General features: G+C 40.2%; 1 protein-coding gene across 1 annotated transcript in view; it reads left to right on the forward strand.

Annotated features, from left to right (window-relative positions):
• The window catches only part of LOC137655765 (breast cancer type 2 susceptibility protein-like), a 148,474-nt gene that overhangs the window by 41,530 nt on the left and 85,429 nt on the right, over nt 1–21,515 (forward strand). The window contains exon 2 of the mRNA XM_068389894.1: nt 8,321–8,464. Within this exon, the coding sequence (XP_068245995.1) occupies nt 8,321–8,464 (144 nt within the window). The remainder of the gene's footprint in view (nt 1–8,320; nt 8,465–21,515) is intronic.

Here is a 21,515-nt window from a genome sequence, read left to right on the forward strand (position 1 = left end):
GTTCATTCCGCCCTTTCGTGGCAGAACCTCCAGCAGAGGAGGTACTCGTGCCGTTAGTCAACGTGGCAACAAGAAGAAGGGTTCCAAGTCCTCAAAAGGCAGAGTCTGACTGCCACCTTCTTCAGACAGCAGTGGGAGCCAGGCTCAAGAACTACTGGCAGGCCTGGGAGAACAGGGGTGCAGACGCACAGTCTGTGAAGTTACTCAGAGAGGGGTACAGGATTCCATTCTTGCGCAAGCCCCCTCTAGCAACAACTCCCATCGACCTCTCTCCCAGGTACAGAGAGGAGGACAAGAGGCTAGCTTTACAGCAAGAGGTGTCTCTCTTGCTACAAAAGGGAGCGGTAGTCATAGTCCGGGACCATCAATCCCCGGGCTTCTACAACCGTCTCTTCTTAGTGGCGAAGAAGACAATAGGGTGGAGACCGGTGCTAGACGTCAGTGCTCTAAATGTCTTTGTCACCAAGCAGACGTTCACCATGGAGACGACGAAGTCGGTTCTAGCATCGGTCAGGAAGGAAGACTGGATGGTCTCGTTAGACCTAAAGGACGCGTACTTTCACGTCCCCATCCACCCAGATTCCCAACCTTTTCTAAGGTTCGTTTTTGGGAAGGTGGTATACCAGTTCCAAGCCCTGTGCTTTGGCCTAAGCACGGCACCTCTAGTGTTTACCAAACTGATGAGGAATATTGCTAAATTCCTGCATTTAGCAGACATCAGAGCCTCCCTCTATTTGGACGACTGGCTTTTAAGAGCTGCGTCAAGTCGTCGCTGTCTGGAGAATCTAAAATGGACTCTGGATCTGACCAAGGAATTGGGTCTCCTGGTCAATATGGAAAAGTCCCAACTCGTCCCATCCCAAACTATAGTATATCTAGGTATGGAGATTCAGAGTCAAGCTTTTCGGGCTTTTCCGTCGGCCCCCAGAATCAGTCAAGCCCAAGAATGCATCCAGAGCATGCTGAAGAAGAACCGATGTTCAGTCAGACAGTGGATGAGTCTGATAGGGACGCTTTCATCGCTGAACCAGTTCATCGCGTTAGGGAGACTCCACCTCCGACCCCTTCAGTATCACCTAGCTGCTCACTGGAGAAAGGACATGACGCTAGAAGCGGTCTCAGTTCCTATCTCCGAGAAGATGAAGTCTGCACTGACTTGGTGGAAGAACAACATTCTGCTCAGGGAAGGTCTACCACTGGCTGTTCAGACCCCCGACCACCTTCTCTTCTCGGACGCATCGGACACGGGCTGGGGTGCGACACTGGACGGTCGGGAATGCTCGGGCACGTGGAATTCGGATCAAAGAACACTGCACATCAACTGCAAGGAGCTACTGGCAGTTCATCTGGCCTTGAGAAGCTTCAAGTCCCTCCTTCTAGGCAAGGTGGTGGAAGTGAACTCCGACAACACCACAGCCTTGGCGTACATCTCCAAGCAAGGAGGGACTCATTCGATGACGTTGTTCGAGATCGCAAGGGACCTCCTCACCTGGTCAAGAGATCGAAACATATCTCTAGTAACGAGGTTCATTCAAGGCGACATGAATGTCATGGCAGACCGCCTCAGCCGGAAGGGTCAGATCATCCCAACAGAATGGACCCTTCACAAGAATGTTTGCAACAGACTATGGGCCTTGTGGGGTCAGCCCACCATAGATCTGTTCGCTACCTCGATGACCAAGAGGCTCCCAAATTATTGCTCACCGATTCCGGACCCAGCAGCAGTTCACATAGATGCCTTTCTTCTGGATTGGTCCCATCTAGACCTTTATGCGTTCCCCCCGTTCAAGATTGTCAACAAGGTACTGCAGAAGTTCGCCTCTCACGAAGGGACAAGGTTGACGTTGGTTGCTCCCCTCTGGCCCGTGAGAGAATGGTTCACCGAGGTACTGCAATGGCTAGTAGACGTTCCCAGGACTCTTCCTCTAAGAGTGGACCTTCTGCGTCAGCCGCATGTAAAGAAGGTACACCCAAGCCTCCACGCTCTTCGTCTGACTGCCTTCAGACTATCGAAAGACTCTCAAGAGCTAGAGGCTTTTCGAAGGAGGCAGCCAGAGCGATTGCCAGAGCAAGGAGGACATCCACTCTCAAGGTCTACCAGTCTAAATGGGAAGTCTTCCGAAGCTGGTGCAAGGCGAATTCAGTATCCTCAACCAGTACCTCTGTAACTCAGATAGCTGACTTCCTTTTACACCTAAGGAAGGTAAGATCCCTTTCAGCTCCTACGATCAAAGGTTACAGAAGCATGTTGGCAGCAGTCTTCCGCCACAGAGGCTTAGATCTTTCCAACAACAAAGATCTACAGGACCTCCTTAACCCTGGATAGGTACGGTGGGTCGTTTGCGACCCCGAGCGTCAAAAAAAAACAGGTTTTTCTCACGTGACTAACCCCTGTGACTGAATTTGTGGGTGATCGACCTGCAGGAGGTGTCTCCCCTACACGCTCTAGTAGTGTCCAGATGTGCATTGCTGTAGCTGTACTCCTTCCCCGATTTCTGAGACGCGTCGGGGTCGTTCGCGTCCGAGTTTACCCTTCTGAGGTAGTTTGCATAATTATCAAAGTTATTACGTATTATGAAATTGTCGTAGAATGGTGCAACTTGTATAGGTTATCAGTTGTGGAAAGTCTTGGTGGATTGTTTGGCTACCATGTGCATGTTTTTTTTTTTAGTTAAAATGTCGTTCATCACCACGAGGACCATTTTACCGCGAGTGCCCCTTTTTCATTTTTTTTCATTTTTTTGCCAAGTCATTTTTCCGTAAGATATTGCCAAATAGTGTCGTAAAACTTTTGCTTGTTTAGTGTTGGAAAGTGTGTCTAGATGATCTGGCTACCCATGCATGACTTTGTTTTTGTCAGATACGACGTAGTTATTGGTATATTGGGTATTTAACTGCGGTTACCAATTTCTGTTTTTTTTTCAATATTTGTAAAAATTACTACGTAGTAAGGAATTGCCGTATATTATTCATTTTTTTTTTCATGTTTAAGTGTTAGAAAGTGTGCCTTGATGGTTGGGCTAACACGTGCATGTCTTTTTTTTTATCTGAGATGTCGTATATTAGAATGTCGGGCATTTTACCGCGAGTGTCCCTTTTTAATTTTTTTTAATTTTTTTGCCAAGTCATTTTTCCGTAAGATATTGCGAAATAGTGTCGTAAAACTTTTGCTTTTTTAATGTTGGAAAGTGTGTCTAGATGATCTGGCTACCCATGCGTGATTTTGTTTTTGTCAGATACGACGTAGTTATTGGTATATTGGGTATTTAACTGCGGTTGCCAATTTCTGTTTTTTTTTCAATATTTGTAAAAATTTACTACGTAGTAAGGAATTGCCGTATATTATTGATTTTTTTTTCATGTTTATGTGTTAGAAAGTGTGCCTTGATGGTTGGGCTAACACGTGCATGTCTTTTTTTTTTATCTGAGATGCCGTATATTAGAATGTTGGGCATTTTTCCGCGAGTGCCCCTTCTTATTTGTTTTGCATTTTTTTGCTTAGTCATGTTACCGTAAGGAATTGGCAAGTAGTGTCGCAAAACTTATATTTTTATAGTGTTGGAAAGTGTTTCTAGATGATCTGGCTACCCATGCCTATTTTTTTTTTTAGCCAGATATGGCGTATATATAAGTATGTGTTCGATTTTCCTGTGATTGCCATTTTTTCGTTTTTTCCCATTTCTTTCAAAATTACTACGTACTAAGGAACTATCACAGAGTAATATTTCATTTATATGTTTATTTGTCGGAAAATATGCCTTGATGGTTTGCCTAGCACGTGGCTGAAATTTTTTTTTTCTGACATGCCGTATATTAGAATGGCCATTTTTCCACGAGTGCCCCTTTTTATTTGTTTTGCATTTTTTTGCTTAGTCATGTTACCGTAAGGAATTGGCAAGTAGTGTCGCAAAACTTATATTTTTATAGTGTTGGAAAGTGTTTCTAGATGATCTGGCTACCCATGCCTATCTTTTTTTTAGCCAGATATGGCGTATATATAGGTATGTGTTCGATTTTCTGGTGATTGCCATTTTTTCGTTTTTTCCCAATTTTTTCAAAATTACTACGTACTAAGGAACTATCACAGAGTAATGATTCCTCTAGATGTTTATTTGTCGGAAAATTTTGTTTACTTTTTTTTTGATTGAATATCATCAAATTTTTTTAGCTAAAATATTGTTTTACATTTTTTTTTTCGATTTTATTTCCCTTCAAAAAAAATTTTTTGGGTCAGAATTTTAATTTTATAGTCGTAAAATAATCGACAATTATCCAGCAACCCACCATACAATTTTTATGCATATCCAATAATAATTAGATTAGTAAATAACACCTTGGAATTGACATACCCTTCCTACATTTCAAGTGGCAGATTAGGGAGTCTGAGTCAGTGTGGTTGGCGGCCATTTTGTGGACATATCCGAAGCGTAAGCTGCCCTATCTATATATATTCTTGTTCCCTATAGAATTTGTGATATTCTGGTATATTTTTACCTGCATAAATATCATATTATATATTAAATATATGTATTTTTTTACGAAATTTCCAAGTACTCAAAAAATTACCTTTAGATATGGCCCCTGATATAAATGTAATTTACAAAATAATGAAGATTTTTTTACATATTTCTATTTTAGGATAACATATGTTTATTCCCTAAAAAAATTAGCCACTTCCTATTTCATTTGGGTACCCAAAAAAATTCATGAAATTTGGACAATTTTTTTTGGCCAAAAAAAGTTACCCTTTTTTTCTCATTTCAGATCTTCACCTCCATGGGTCTGACTTCATCCAAAATACATCAAGATGTGTCCTAAACATTCAAGAATCAATTCCTAAAAGGATTTGTGTATATATGTATAAACTTTTTTTTTATGAATTTTTATGTCAGGTCTTTTTTTTTTCTACTTAATTTTTTAAAATATTTACAATAAATAGTTTTTCTGCAGATGAGTAGTATTTATCTTTACAGTTGTTTTAAGCATTCATTGAAGTTTTTTTTGGCAAAAGAAAAAAGGAGGTTACTGCAAAAACTGATTTTTCAAGAATTTTTTTTGGCGTCGGGGTCGTTCGCGTCCGAGTATACCCTTAAAGGGGTGTCCGAGGACCGTACCTATCCAGGGTTAAGTCTTTTGAGACCTCGAAGGAGCGTCGGTTGGCCACACCAGGTTGGAACTTAGACGTGGTATTAAGGTTCCTGATGTCAGCAAGGTTCGAACCGCTTCAATCAGCCTCTTTTAAAGATCTCACTTTGAAGACTCTTTTCCTCGTCTGCTTAGCAACAGCTAAAAGAGTCAGTGAGATACACGCCTTCAGCAGGAACATAGGATTTACATCTGAAACGGCTACATGTTCCTTACAGCTTGGTTTTTTAGCTAAAAACGAACTCCCTTCTCGTCCTTGGCCCAAATCGTTCGAGATTCCAAGTCTGTCCAGTTTGGTTGGAAACGAACAAGAGAGAGTACTATGCCCAGTAAGAGCTCTTAAGTACTATTTAAGACGTACGAAGCCATTACGAGGACAATCAGAAGCTTTATGGTGCTCTATTAAGAAACCTGCTTTACCGATGTCGAAGAACGCAGTTTCTTATTACATCAGACTTTTGATTAGAGAAGCTCATTCTCATCTGAATGAGGATGACCATGCTTTGCTGAAGGTAAGGACACATGAAGTTAGAGCTGTCGCAACTTCAGTGGCCTTCAAACAAAACAGATCTCTGCAGAGTGTAATGGATGCAACCTATTGGAGAAGCAAGTCAGTGTTCGCATCATTTTACCTTAAAGATGTCCAGTCTCTTTACGAGAACTGCTACACCCTGGGACCATTCGTAGCAGCGAGTGCAGTAGTAGGTGAGGGCTCAACCACTACATTCCCATAATCCCATAACCTTTTTTAATCTTTCTCTTGAAATGTTTTTATTGTTGTTTTTGGGTTGTACGGAAGGCTAAGAAGCCTTTCGCATCCTGGTTGATTTGGCGGGTGGTCAAATTCTTTTCTTGAGAAGCGCCTAGATTAGAGGTTGTGATGAGGTCCTTTAGTATGGGTTGCAGCCCTTCATACTTCAGCACCTAGGAGTCGCTCAGCATCCTAAGAGGATCGCGAGGCTCAGTAAGGAAGACGTACTTAAAAAGGCAGAGTAATTGTTCAAGTCGACTTCCTTACCAGGTACTTATTAATTTTATGTTTGTTATTTTGAATAACTGCTAAAATGAAATACGGAATACTTAGCTTCTAATGTTAACATGTATGCTGGTCTCCACCCACCCCCCTGGGTGTGAATCAGCTACATGATCACCGGGTAAGATTAATATTGAAAAATTTTATTTTCATTAGTAAAATAAATTTTTGAATATACTTACCCGGTGATCATGAATTAAAGGACCCACCCTTCCTCCCCAATAGAGACCCAGTGGACCGAGGAGAAAATTGGTTCTGTGTTGACAAGAAGTACTTGAGTACCTACTCGACAGATGGCGCTGTTGATGTACACCCCCACCTGTATAGCGATCGCTGGCGTATTCCGCCCGTAGGTTTTTTCTGTCGGGCAGCAGAGCTGCAGCTACATGATCACCGGGTAAGTATATTCAAAAAATTATTTTACTAATGAAAATAACATTTTAACATTATTATTGTTCTTGAACTTCTCTTGTAGTTTATATCTTTATTTACTTTCCTCACTGGGCTATTTTTCCCTGTTGAGGGCCTTTGGCTTGTAGCAACCTGCTTTTTCAACTAGGGTTGTAGTTTAGCAAGTAATAATAATAATAATAATAATAATAATCAGTGAGTTTCATGGAATGTATGAAAAGCAATTGACTTGAAATAGTAATGCTTCATAATAAGATTTATACCTCAATTTTATAAACTTGAGTATCAGTTGAATGGTGTTCATATTATTTATATATAAATACAGTACTTTACATACTGTAAATAATGAACTGTACTTACCCAGTCCCTAAGTAGTGTAAATACATTAAACTATACTAAGTGGCAGTTTGTGTGCTGCAGTCAGCTGTTACATATCTCGATAGTTACCGCTGTTAGCTTGGTTTATATAATTTTTTTTTATATTTTTATTGTTTATAAGTAATTTTTATTCATTTAATTAACATTTATTCTATTAATTTTACTTTGCATATCTAAATATCAATGAAGAAATATTCTGGTAAGCTGAACTAAGCAAGTATACTTCACCATATCATATTGCTTTACATTGGGGATTCTCTAGGCTATTGAAATAAAAGTTATCTTTTAAGATTGATAATATAAGAGGATCTCCTATTTTGTTGGATATTTTTAAGGATTTAAAAATTCTCTTATATGAGGAAATAGACAGTTCAGTACTTGCATATGCTTGTTGATGTGATTTCAGATACTGACTTTCTGTAATGTGACTAGGACAACCTCTTGTAAGACATAGAGAGACTATTCTGTATAATTTTGTAATTGATGTTACCTCCATTGTTATTCTATGCTCATTTTCTTTATGACATGATCTTGAATGTTGTATTGAGGATGTATACATTGATGAAATTTAAGATATTGATTTTCATTCATTTCGTTGGGTGTCTTAGTGTATTAACTATCATCTCTCATTACTACCTACTTTGAAATGTTTGATTAAAAGGTAAGATTAACAGAAATAAATAAATTTATAATACAGTCTATTACTTTTGTACAGTACATACCCTCGATTCATAATAGCCCCCTTCTTTTCACTCAAATGGAAGCAACATTTTTAGTATTAAGTTGCCATAACTTCAGTTAAACTGATGCAATAGTTGGTGTCAGTTGGTCAGTCCAGCTCTTAATGGGGACTTAAAAACAGGGGAAAAAGTACTGGGAAAATATTTTCTATTCCTATTCATTCCAAACTTATGAAGTTCTCACTTCTGAATTAGTAGCTTTTGATTTGAAGGAAGGTATAGAAATATTAAATTATATTATGAAGAATATCTTTTGTATATGGGTTATATCCTAGGTAAAGGGAAAGGTTGACAAGGTATTAAGTACTGTAATGAGAGAAAGTAAAAAAATGTAGTTTCATAAACCTAGGTAACCAGAAAAGTATATTAAACATTTAGTTATCTTGTTTTTATGAACTTGAGCTTATGTTTATATAAAAAGTGCCATTAGGAACTTAACACTATGGTAGCAGCACTATTTTGGAAAAGTAAAAGTAAAAAGTGATCATCATATCTGCAATTTCATATCTTATTTATAGTTATGGTCATTGTTATAGTTTGTATATAGATTGTGTCCAGTAGATTGCCAGGGTTTTGATAGAGAATTAAATATGTTTTCATTGTTTTGCAATAGGGATTACTGACTGCATCTCAGATTGACCTAGCACGATCATGGCATCAAGAACAGGCAGACAAGAAAAGAAGCAAGATAAATGCTGAAGTCCATCGCAGACTAAACAAGAAGCAAAAATTGTATGAAGCTGTCCCAGTATTAAAGGTATTAAACATTTGAATATCTGTTATAAATTAGATAGTAAGAATTAACTTATGTTCCCTATGTGTACTGTTATTTTAAAGCAATAATGTAATAACTTATGAAAGTAACAGCCTCAGTAACAAAATCTGTACCTACACAGATCAGTTGCATGGTTTTTTCAAATTTACTTATTGTCCAAATAACCTGATTAGTCAGGCCAAAGATTTATAACCATGAGATATTTTTTACCTTATGGTTTACTACACAGTTTTGTAGATTGGGTCATTTTGACCAACATATTTTGATAGCACCACTCTGCATACATATGGAACAAATATAGGCTACTGAATGGGGAATGTCACCCTTAAGTTATATAAAGCACATGTTTGCTTGCTAATGTGTATAGATATTGCTAATTTGAGAGGTAATTCAAGATTCATAATCATTAACCTTTTTAAGTTGTTTTCCCTTTACAGTACAAGGTTTATATGAAATGGGTTCTCTCAATATCATCTCTATTGCATGCTTTTTCTGAATTCCCTTTTGGTCAAGCTGCTATGTTTGACTCCTCTCTATGGTTTCCAGGTCTTTTCTATTGATTTTTTTTCTTGCTGGCATATATACTACTTATCTATCTAATCCCTTTCCTCTTTTCATTAAATACTCAACCTATCTCTGCCTTTGAGATACCAGTTTTTTTTTCAGCCTCTGAACACATTTTTTTCCAGCAACTTCTTTATTTGTTTTAAGTTCTCCCAACACTTCCAAGATATAAATCTTGCATTTTGTCATACGTTTTCAAAATAATGTCCTTTGTCGTTGCCCATATCTTTGCTTCATAGAGTAGTACAGGCATTGTAAATTGTAACTTTATTTCAATCAAACTATCTGAAATTTGTGAGCTATTCATTCAAAGGAGGAAAGCTTTGACTAGAAGAGAGAAGAAAATACAGTATAAATAATCACCATAATGTAATTAAAACACTGTGTTTTCATTGGAAAGAGACACCAGAAAAATTAACAAGCCGGTAAATTAAGGGATTTTGACGAAGGAAAAATCTATTTCCGGGGAGAGACCTGTGACGGCCGGTGAAAAGTCCTTCTTTCTACCTTTTCTGATATAAATCTTCCAAATATACCAGAGAAAAATAAAAGCATGGAATGCAGAGGTTACTACCCTCGCGCGAGCACCTCGTGAGTGTCGTGTATACATCATGGGCGTGTGAAAACCACTATTCAAGGCTGTCTTCCAATTAGATAACTCCTTCATCAAAGGGAAGGGCCGTAACAAAGACCTCAGAAACCACACTTGTACCACGCCACTGCCACCTACACAAACACCCTCCAGGTCATCCTTCTGCAAGAACATATGGCTTGGCAAGGAAAGGGTGGGTCCGTACAAAAATAACCGGGAAGGGTTTCACCGGGCGTCACAGGTCTCTCCCCAGAAATAGATTTTTCCTTCGTCAAAATCCCTTTTCTGGGTCGACCTGTGACGGCCGGTGAAAATGTACCAGAGAATGCCTTCCAATCCCAATAAAGTAATAACATAATGAGGAGAATACAATCACCATGTATGACAATAATATAATATAATAATGTAAGAAACGTCCAATTACCAACTAGCCAAATGACATAGGGAACGTAAGGCTAAATAACTGAGATGACAAGGAATCAACTGAGTGTCGAATCACAAAAGGCATCAAACCTTACATGTCTAAGTATATCTAAACATTAAAGGAACGGTAACTACAATAACAGTTAAACCATAGGAATTAGACATGGCAAATATTATAGGGCTAACGAACTACCCAGGAGAGTGGCGACGTGGTGTGAGTGGCGGGTAGGAGGGAGAAGAGAAGAGATGGAAGAAAGGAAGAAGTAGAGATTAATGGGGAGGGAAAAGGCTCCCCGCTGCCATCGTCGGGTATTTAAGGGCCTGTAAGATCTTTAGATAGTGGCGTTTGACAACCATAGGGGATTTCCAACCCGTATATTTTTCAAAAATCATCAAAGTCCCTGTTCTGGAAGTAATTGATGGAGGTATCTACTCTCCGTATATCATGAGCCTGGGGAAATGATTCCGGATTAGTATGTTTAAAGAAGTAGAGGATTTGTTGCCTGATACCGTGAATGTAAATAGTACCTCCTTGTTCCCTGATAACCAAGGGGCCAGACGAGCGGGTGGCAGTTCTAGCTAAAAAGACCTTGAGAGTAGTGACTGGACACAGAGAAAAGATCCTGGGGAAGAAGAATAATCTTCCGAGGGGAGCACCTATTTTGCGGATCCTCATTTTTTAGCTAGGAAAGCATTGTCTGGAGAAAGGAGTACTTCGGCTGAAGGGAGGAAATCTATGTTTTCCGGGTTCGTGAGAGAGCTGCCAGTTCTGATATTCCATCACCTGAGGCCAAAGCCATTAGAAATAAAGTCTTCCTAAGAAGAGTGATATAAGAGCAGGATTCATTGTCCGTGTCCGGCGCAAGTTTTGAGAACACCGTTCAGAGACCAGAGTCCTTTTGTGGCCGAACCGAAGGTCAAAGCCTAGCACATGTTTTTGGAATAGATGAGAAATAGGAATCAGCTAGGTTAATGTTAAACCCAACAAGGAAGATCTTCTTCAAATCTGACTTGATGGTGGTTAAAGTGCTAACTGTTAGGCCTTTGCCAAATAGGAACCTCAAGAAAGAGATGTCTATATTCGGAGACATATGAGTATGGTCTGAACTCTTAGGGAATCTGCTAGTTGTTAACGGCCGTATCATATTGGCGAATTGTCGAGTCCCTTTTGTCTGATTCGATGAAGAGATTGTTTTCCGGTTCAATGTTCGCGTCTCTACGAGCTGCAAACTTCCTGTAGTCCACAAAGTTCAGAGTTTTGGCTATCCTTGAGTAATCTGACACAGTGAGTTTGGATTACTTGAGTCAGTTTGGGGAACGGGATCCGGAAGGGACGGAGTTTCAACTCGAGGAGGAGAGGAAACCAACTGTTCTTGGCCAGTGAGGTGGTACTAAAGCCACTGCCCCCCGGAAGGAGCGTAGTTTGTGTAAAAGTCTCATTAGAAGATTCACTGGGGGAAATAGGTAAACCTTCTTCTAATGGTTCCTGAGTATCCACCGGAATGAAATTATGTCTAGAGACCATTCTGACTCCAGTGGTTTCGTCCTGGCTAGTGAGTCCGCTCTCACATTCTGGATTCCCGCTAGGTGAGTTACTGACAGGAACCAGTTCTTTTCTGTTGGCCAGGCGAAGATAGTGACCAGGATCCGATTCAGGTTGGGTGACTTGGATCCTCCCCTGTTGACGCAGTGTACTACGTCTGTGCTGTCTGACACTACTCTGATGTGGCTCGACCTCGGAGGAGAGAGTCTCTTCAGGGTCAAGAGCACTGCCATGGCTTCGAGAACATTGATATGGGACTGTTTCATGGCGGGTGACCAAGAGCCCTGAAACATCTGATGTTCGGAGTAATCCCCCCATCCACTTAGAGGCGCGGCTGTATGGAATGTCACTTGTGGAGGTGGGAATTGTAGAGGAACCGATTTGGAGAGGTTCTTCGGTTCGGACCATGGGCGTAGTCTCATTTTCAAGACGGGATCTTCGAGACCTTGTCTCTTAAAGGTACTATAGCTCTCTTTCTCCAAACTCGATTGATGTCTTTGAGTTTGGCTTTTAATAGGAGACCTGTTATTGAAGTGAATTGGAGAAGGCCGATGATACTTTCTAAGGTTCTTCTGGACACCTGTTTGTGTTTGAGAAAATTCTTGATCTTGGAAGCTATTCCTCTTACCTTTTTGGAAGGGAGAGACAACGTGTGCTTCGAAAGGTCCCACTGAATGTCTAACCATTCTAAGTGGCCTGATGGTTGCAGGCGAGACTTTTGGAGATTGACCCAAAATCACAGGTTGTTGAGAAATCGAAGTACTTCCTTCATAGCTCTGTTGCCTTCTATGGCCGACCGGGCCCAAATGAGCCAACCGTCCAGATAAGCAATGATCTGTATCTCTTGGTTCCTGAGTTGTTCCAACACTGTCTCTCCCAGTGTCGTGAATATCCTGGGATCAATGTTGAGGCCGAAGGGCATGTCTTGAGCGCAAAGGCTTTTGGCGGAAACCCAGATAAGAAGAGAAGTTTCGCGCTATAGGCACATGATAATAGTTGTTGGTAAGATCGACAGAGGTGGTGACGGCCCCACAGGGAAGTAAGGTCCGTACCTGAGAGATAGTCAACATCCGGAACTTGTCGCAGAGAATGTAAGAATTTAGCTTTGACAAGTCCCGGTCCACTCTCAATGCCGACAAGCCTTTATTCGGAATTGTGAACAGGCGGCCTTGGAACTTCGGTTGCTTTCTTTGATTGCTTTCTTCTTGAGTAACTCTGTGGTGTACTCTTTCAGGATGGGAGTGGATTTCTGGGAGAAGGTCACTGGTGGAGGAGGAGGACCTTGTGGCCATTTCCTCCTCAAACCTTTAGAGATTATGCTATGAGCCCACGGACCGAAGGTCCAATGGTCTTGAAAGTGGAAAAGCCTCTCCCCTACCAGGACCACCTCGTTGTGAGGGAGTGAATCTAGGTCCTTTCCTTCCCCGAGCCCCCTTTTTCCTAGGTCCACCTCGATGGCGGAACTGTCTTCTACTCCTGTAGCTTCCTCTCTGGTGTCCACGAAAGGAACCTGAGCGTTCGGAGCTAGGGCTGTATGCAGGCGAGGACATCCAAACGGGGTTGGGCTGTGTACCTGGGGAATCAGTGAGGTAGCCCACCTGATGAGGGGGATTCGGATGCATAGGCGTCGAATCAGAGGAAGACTGTGATGACGAGTGGGTAACTGACTATTGATGGCAGTGACCCCGGTTCGTTTTGTAGAGAGTAACTCTCTGCTTCTTCTTGGAGGCTTGCTTTTGGTCTTCGACCTTCTATTTGGCAGTGAGGCCCTGCCTTTCCTGCAATTTTGGTTTGCTCTTGTATCATCTTGTAGAACCTTGTTCACCTCCTCCTGAGGGAAGAGGGTTTTACCCCATCAGGAGGAAACTATCAGCCTGCTCGGTTCCTGTCTGATAGAGGCCTCAGACAGAATGTATTTCCTACAACTAACCCGAGCAGACCACAAAGCGTGTAGGTCGAATTGGAAGGACAGAGATTGGTTCTTCGTGAATATCCGAAACAAAGTCTCAGTGGGATAAATCGAGGCTAGGGGCTCCCCGAGGTGGGGTCCGTCTCTTTAAGAGCCGGCATGGCCGAACCTTCTTTGTCAGCTTGAATAGTAAGACCTGTCAATTTATCCATAATAGGCAAGGTAATAATGAGAGCAGTTGTAGATATGGCGTAGTCCCCATTGTATGGGGTGAGCTTGGAATTAGTGTACCCCCAGACCGACAACATCCTGGTCCAGACAGATTGGGCCTGCTCTTTAGGAAATATTACCGTCACCTTCGGTACCTTGTCTAATCTAACCAAGGCATGCTCTTTCAATCGAACGAATCCGTTGAATGGGAATTCTAGTCCCTGAGAGCAAATTCTAGGTCCTGCAGATGGCGGACGTCTATGCCATCCAGAGTTATGGTACCATCTATATATGGGACATGTAAGGCAAATTTCTATGTGTTGTTTTTATCGAAGGAGGTTACTTCGATACGCCTGGGGCTGTAGGGGGAGACATCCGAGTTCCTGAACGGATCCGACTCACCACCATATCTTTGAGCTCCGTCATAGCCCCTTGGCTTGCCCTAGAATATGTTTTATCTGCTCTTTAACCCTACCCCTGGCTTTTAGCAGTCACGGTTTTATGCAAGGTAATATGAACATCAGGATCCTTTGAGGGTCCTAGGTCGGTGATGCAGATAATGGCAAAGCTGAAGGCTCAAAACTCATCACCACCTACCTGCCCGTCCATGGGGTCGATGTCCAACCCTAGAGAGGACACTCCGAGGAGATAGGGTCCGCCAGATGGAGCATTCCTTCCAAACCTCGATACCCAAGGGCAGAGAGCCGCTCTTGCAGGCCGGAGAGATTCATCATCATCCTGAAAGAAGTGAGGGGATTAGTGATGAAGGAGAAGACCGTTCTCCTCAATAAGCAATGTATACATAAATCCAGATCAAATTAAATCATTGCCAAAGGATACCAAAAAGAAACAAATTAGAACCAACTTACATCATCGGTCAGGAGTAGGGAGGACAGCTCGTAGCAGAGCGTGCCTGACTCCGGGAACCATACCATGTAGGCGGACCTTCTGTAAAAGAAAGGAGACATAAGTCTGGATGTTCCTTGAAACTCTGGTTAGTGATCCTATTCACAGGCTGGGATCAACCAAATATCTAAATTAATAATAATATCTATATTTATGCATATATTTAATTATAAATATGTATATATATGGATAAATATCCATACAACATCATGTTCAAATAGAAATAAATTTCTACTCAGTACTTGGGATCGAACGCTAGCCCCTTCTAATGAAAAGCCAGGTCGAAACCAACCATGCCATGAGAGGCTATTTACTGTTGCTTGAGTCTCTGGTCAGTGAACAGATGAATCAATAGAATACTAATATCCAGTAACCACGTAACATGTAACTATAAACCTCATCGGTAAAATAATGTTAACCCCGGTTCTGAACGTCTGAGTGATCTCTGTTGCTACCGGAGATCCGGTGACAAAGGTCCGCATAGTGAAAACGTGAACATCAGAGGTAAGATAATATTAACCTCAATGCTGAACGTCTGTGTGATATCCGGTTAAGCCGGAGATGAAAAAGGACCGTAATAATGAAATTGTGATTATTCATGAAAAAGGGTTCGTACCCTGGTTCTGATCGTCTGATTGATCTCTGTTTGTACCGGAGATCCGGTGACAAAGGTCCGTCATCGTGAAATCGTGAACCTCAGCGGTAAGATAATATTAATCTCAATGCTGCACGTCTCTGTTAACTCCAGTGAAGCCGGAGATTCGATGAATAAAGGGACCGTAATAATGTAATTGTGATCAATCATGACAAAGGTTCATGTGCAAAAGGCCGCAGCCGGAGTCTGAGTGCCGGATTTCACCGTTGCACTCCAAATATCTAACTAGTTCTCACCCAATGAGTATCCATTATAGCGGAGTATAACTCAAGGCGGAGCTAAGGGTGTCGGCATAAAGCGATCCCAAATAATGACTCATACACTAACGGAACCTATTAATAGTGCTAGCTATATTAACAGTAACCACATCAGTAAAACGTGAATATCATTAAACGTAATATCATCAACCCGGAGATTAAGAGGAGGCAGGAATAACTCGTGATCGTATAAAACGGAAAACGAGAAATCCACCTCCCTTACTCGAGCTTAATAAAGAAAACGAGAGAAGGGGTAACTCGTAACTGTAGCAACAGAAAACGAGCACTCTATGCTCACGCTCTCAAGGTTACATAATAAAGAACCAAAATAACACAATAATATGATAAGAATAATGATAAAATTATAATAACCAAGAACGAAGAATAACGACAACGTAACAAATAAACATAAAGATATACAGTGAACCCTCGTTTATCGCGGTAGATAGGTTCCAGTCGCGGCCGCGATAGGTGAAAATCCGCGAAGTAGTGACACCATATTTACCTATTTATTTAACATGTATATTCAGACTTTTAAAACCTTCCCTTGTACGTAGTTCTGTTAACAAACTACCCTTTAATGTACAGAACACTTAATGCATGTACTACAGTACCCTAAACTAAAACAGGCACAAATATTAAAGGTGATTTTATATCATGCATTTCCTAAACACGCTAAAAAGCTCGATAAAAAATGGCAACCAATGTTTTGTTTACATTTATCTCTGATCATAATGAAGAAACAAACTGGAGGTAGAGCTTTGCTTATTACCCAGACATATTTCCCATACTTTTCCCTTAGAACTACATCACATCTTCCTACTTTAGATATATATATATATATATATATATATATATATATATATATATATATATATATATATATATATATATATATATATATATATATATATATATATATATACATATATATATATATATATATATATATATATATATATATATATATATATACATATATATATATATATATATATATATATATATATATATATATATATATATATATATATATATATATATATATATATATATATATATATATATATATGTGTGTGTGTGTGTGTGTATATATATATATATATTTGTATGTATACACATATACATACCTACATATATACATAAATACATGCATACATATATATATATATATATATATTACTGTATATATATGGGTTATGGAAAAAATCCGCGAAGTGGTGAATCCGCGATGGTCGAACCGCGAAGTAGCGAGGGTTCACTGTAGTCTAAAACGAGCACCTTCCTGAGGCGTGTACATAACTATAACAAAGACTAGATCGATATTCTTCGTAGGTCCAAATTGGACTTGCTAGCAAATAAATACCATAGTAAAAACCAATAATAAATAATGATAATAAAATTGGTCATAAAACGTAAGTGATATAACCTAGATGACAGAGTACCAGATGGGCAATATTAACTTGAAAAACTACCGAAGCGAACAAAACCAAAATGACTGCCGATACCGAGGCAGGCCAACCGCTTCCCAAACTAAAATCCACAATACTGGAAAAAGAACAAATGCCTGGTACTGAAATAAACTGTCAAAACAAACTATGGTACTTAACATTGGTAAAGGTGAAGTAGCAACGTCAGTCATGTTGAATTAGCGACAATCACTTGCGAAAAACACCGAACAAAACAATTACGACTTAGCGGGCAAGTCCAAAACAGAAGGATGGCCTGGAGGGTGTTCGTGTAGGTGGCGGTGGCGTGGTACAAGTGTGGTTTCTGGGGTCTTTGTTACAGCCCTTCCCTTTGATGAAGGAGTTATCTAATTGGAAGACAGCCTGTGAATAGTGGTTTTCACATGCCCATGATGTATACACTACACTCACAAGGTGCTCGCGCGAGGGTAGTAACCTCTGCATTCCATGCTTTTATTTTTCTCTGGTATATTTGGAAGATTTATATCAGAAAAGGTAGAAAGGACTTTTCACCGGCCGTCACAGGTCGACCCAGAAATGTCCCCTCTATCACATAGCCATTTTGATCATCTGTCACATCCTCACCAAGATTGTTGGAGGAGAAGTGGCATTTTCAAGTTCATATTGGAGGCTGGTCTTCTTACTCAACTTTATACAATATATACAATCTTAGGAGTTCTTGTGGCCTGATTGGTAACGTCTCTGCTTGATGTTTGTCAGACGGGGGTTCGAATCCCGCTCAAACTCGTTAGTGCCTTTAGAGTCTGCAACCTTACCATCCTTGTGAGTGAAGGTTGAGGGGCTTGGAGAAGCCTATAGGTCTATCTGTTGAGTCATCAGCAGCCATTTCCTGGTCCTCCCTGGTCCTAGCTTTGGTGGAGAGGGGGCTTGGGCGCTGATCATATAATATATGGTCAGTCTCAAGGGCATCGTTCTGCTTGCTAGGGCAATGTCACTGTCCCTTGCCTCTGCCATTCATGAGTGACCTTTAAACCTTTAAATATTTCATGATTTGTTTATTTTTTTATATATTTTTCTTTTTTAAGTAATTAATTCCTAATTAATCATACTCCAATCAACATGAATAACCATTGATGTTATGATGTCAGATAATTTTCAATCATTCATTCATTGATCATTTATCAATTGTTGTAGCATCTTCTAGATGCAGTTATGTATTGTATGTGCTCCATTTAGAATACAAAGTGAATATGTTCTTATCTGTGAAAATGGATCCTCACTAGAAATTCATTGTGTGGAGAACTCACATTCTCCCTATTTGTGCTGTGTCTATTATAGTCAGTTGTGAAAGGAGCCAATGTTATACTACTTGATTTTTTCCGAGACTAGAGATAAAGATGGCAAAACTAAAAGAGAGAAAAGAGAAAGGCGTCTTAGTTTGGGGTTAGTTTCCTAGGCTTCCACTTTTCCTGCTGCTCTCTGGTGTGGTGGGATACTATACACAAACCTCACACCTTGAATCAAATCTACTGACAATGTCCCTTCAGCACAAACTTTACCCTTTGTTAATCTTGATCAAATTGAGCTCTTGGAAAGGAATGACATTTAAACTCCTAGTCTTTAAATCTATATTTCCTAAGACTAAGACCAACCAAATACAAATCATAAAATACTGAAACTGATAACATACACAACTCAGACTTAGAAATTACTGTAAAACATGCAAAATACCATGAAATCTAAAATTATACACACACACACACACACACACACACATATATATATATATATATATATATATATATATATATATATATATATATATATATATATATATATATATATATACAGTATATATATACAGTATATATATACAGTATATATATACAGTATATATATGTATATATATATATATATATATATATATATATATATATATATATATATATTTTTTTTCTTTTTTTGCCAGGGTTGGGGCTTGAGCCATGTCGTCCTGATGGAAGTTCCTCAAAGGCAGCTTGCTACTTTGGATATTTCTGAGAGTGATATACCAGAGAATTTTACCTAAGAAGTATCACAGGGTTCTATCCCCTGGAGCGAATATCCCGAGAGATATCGTGTATGAAACAGGGACGTTTTTAAAACAAGCCACAGCTATCCTTCCCTGAATAAAGTTAACATTGCCTCGAAGGACATGGGATAGGATTGGATACATGGGCGAGAGAGCCGTTACAACTCCGATCCCCGTGTGTTACTGTGAACATGTATGCGGGTTCACCATTCACCATTCCTTCTGGCAGCGCCATCTGGACGGTTTTGCTTCAGAGTTTTCTGCATGTTTTCATAGCTTTTTTAGTCATTTTGAAATCATGGATGCCTCTGCTTCATCCTCATTGACAAAGTTGAGTACTATTTCCTTTTGTGTTGGAGAATTTCACGACTCCATCTTTGTATTTTTGTGCTGGCGTACGTTATTTGCTTGCGGCCGTCGTATGGCCAAAGCCAGCAACTCATGTATCCAAATCGCTCAGAATTGCATAGTAAATTTTTTATAGCCTAGTAAGAATGTGTATTATATATTCTTTTACAACTGTGGTATGATTATGGATCATACCTTTTGCTATTTTTTGTATGTTTGTATGCTATCAGTCTTGACTTAGGCTAACTTTGATTCTCAGCCGTCGGCCATGACTGGTATTTGTGTACATATGCACCCTCATTTTCTACCACATAACCTTATGGTTTCGTGAGGCCGCCCATCCTTCCTTGCTATCGATATGTCATAGCAGGGAGCTGCAACCCTGAAGGTCCTTCTGGGAGCAGTGGATAGTGTTTTACAGTTGTCTTGTTCATCTTCCACTTGTTTTGTTAGAGTTTTTTATGGTTTATATAGAAATATTTATTTTGCTGTTGTTGCTGCTCTTAAAATATTTAATTTTTTCTTTTTCCTTTCCTCACCAGGCTATTATCCCTGTTGGTGCCCCTGGGCTTATAGTTTCATGCTTTTCCATCTAGGGTTGTAGCACGCCTTACCCATTTATTAGGCTTCCTTACTTAGTTTTTGGTAGGCTGGCCGCTGGTTGTGAGGACTCGTTCTCTGTGCTTACTTACTGTAAACCCCTTGGAATGACATATTAGTTCTAATACTACAGTTAGGCCATCTTGTCCTACCGCCTCACCATTTTCTAAGCCTCCCTTCCTTCCCCTCCTACCCCCTTTTTTTTTTGCCTGGTAAGTGTGTGTACTTGCTTTAGAACATTGTTCCCTTCCAGTCCAGTTCTCTGGCGGCTGAGATGTCCTTAGTTGCTATATAGATGGACAGGATAGCTTGTGGGCTATCTAGGCTGGCCCTGGGTAGGCAAGATATTATTCCTTCCCTGGATTAATTCTCTGCCACCTTAGAGACCACCTTTGGGGTGGTCTAGTTGCTGCTTCCCCTATCTAGTTAAGCCATAAATCCTTCACTGTCGTAGGAACTACTATTCCTTTGTCTAGTCTGCATTCCCTATTATTTGAGCATCCAAGCCCAATAACGCTGTGAAGTCTGAGTATAACAAATTTTGCTTTACCCAGAATTTCAGCTTTTAATAATTCAGCTAGGCTTAACATTCAAAATAACAAGTCTGAACGTGATGACATCACTGTACTAGCCGCCATCTCAAAGCGTGAGGTAACTCCTCCACATCTTGGGCAGGCCAACAGGTCTAAGCAAGATGTCAATCCTAAACATCATGACGTCACAAAGCACGTCGCCATTTTGACGCAGGAGAGTATTCCTCTGCAACTTGAATGATTTTAAAGTTCAATTTAATGTATGTTCACCACTCCCTAGAGGGCGTGGTAGATTGTCTCCCCATTACTTTAAGGTTCTCCCGGAGTTTTATAAACTTTTGGCTAGGAAACAGAAGGATAAAGTCTTGACGCACACTAATAACAAGCTAGTGTCTCACTCTGATGACAAACCTATTAATCATCGTGACAGACCACACACTAGCGCTTGGCCTAATGTTCATGATGCCGTAACTATGGGTTCTGTGGAGTACTATTTTATTTCAGATAATTCCTTATAGGTACAGAGTGTAGATAAAGGACATGGAATGTTTCCCCCCTTCCCAAGAGTCGCTCCCTCCTCCATCTGACACAGGAGGAGGAACTATTAACAGTCGACGTAGACATGGCCCACGCCATATGCGTTGTAGGTGGCAGAGTCTTGAGAACTCTCTCTCGCCTCATAAATCAAGCTCTGAGAGAAACTTCAATTCTCCCATTCTTTCTTAGTCACCTATTCTAGTCACAGTAGAAATGACACAATGGAAAGGAAAGACGACCAAGGAAAAGTTAAGAACTTTGCAACAATTAAAACGAAACAACCGAATTATGACATTATAACTATTAATGACTCTCAGGAGAGCCTCTACCACTTGAACCCCTTAGTACTACAAATGAAGTTCAAAATGGAGACCCCAGCCTCTGTTCTCCAGGCCATCAGGATGAATGACTTCCTTCTCACCATAGATCTAAAAGATGCCTACTTTCAGGTCTCC

This window comes from Palaemon carinicauda, chromosome 16, assembly GCF_036898095.1.
Source record: "Palaemon carinicauda isolate YSFRI2023 chromosome 16, ASM3689809v2, whole genome shotgun sequence".
Classification (NCBI taxonomy): Eukaryota; Metazoa; Arthropoda; class Malacostraca; order Decapoda; family Palaemonidae; genus Palaemon; species Palaemon carinicauda.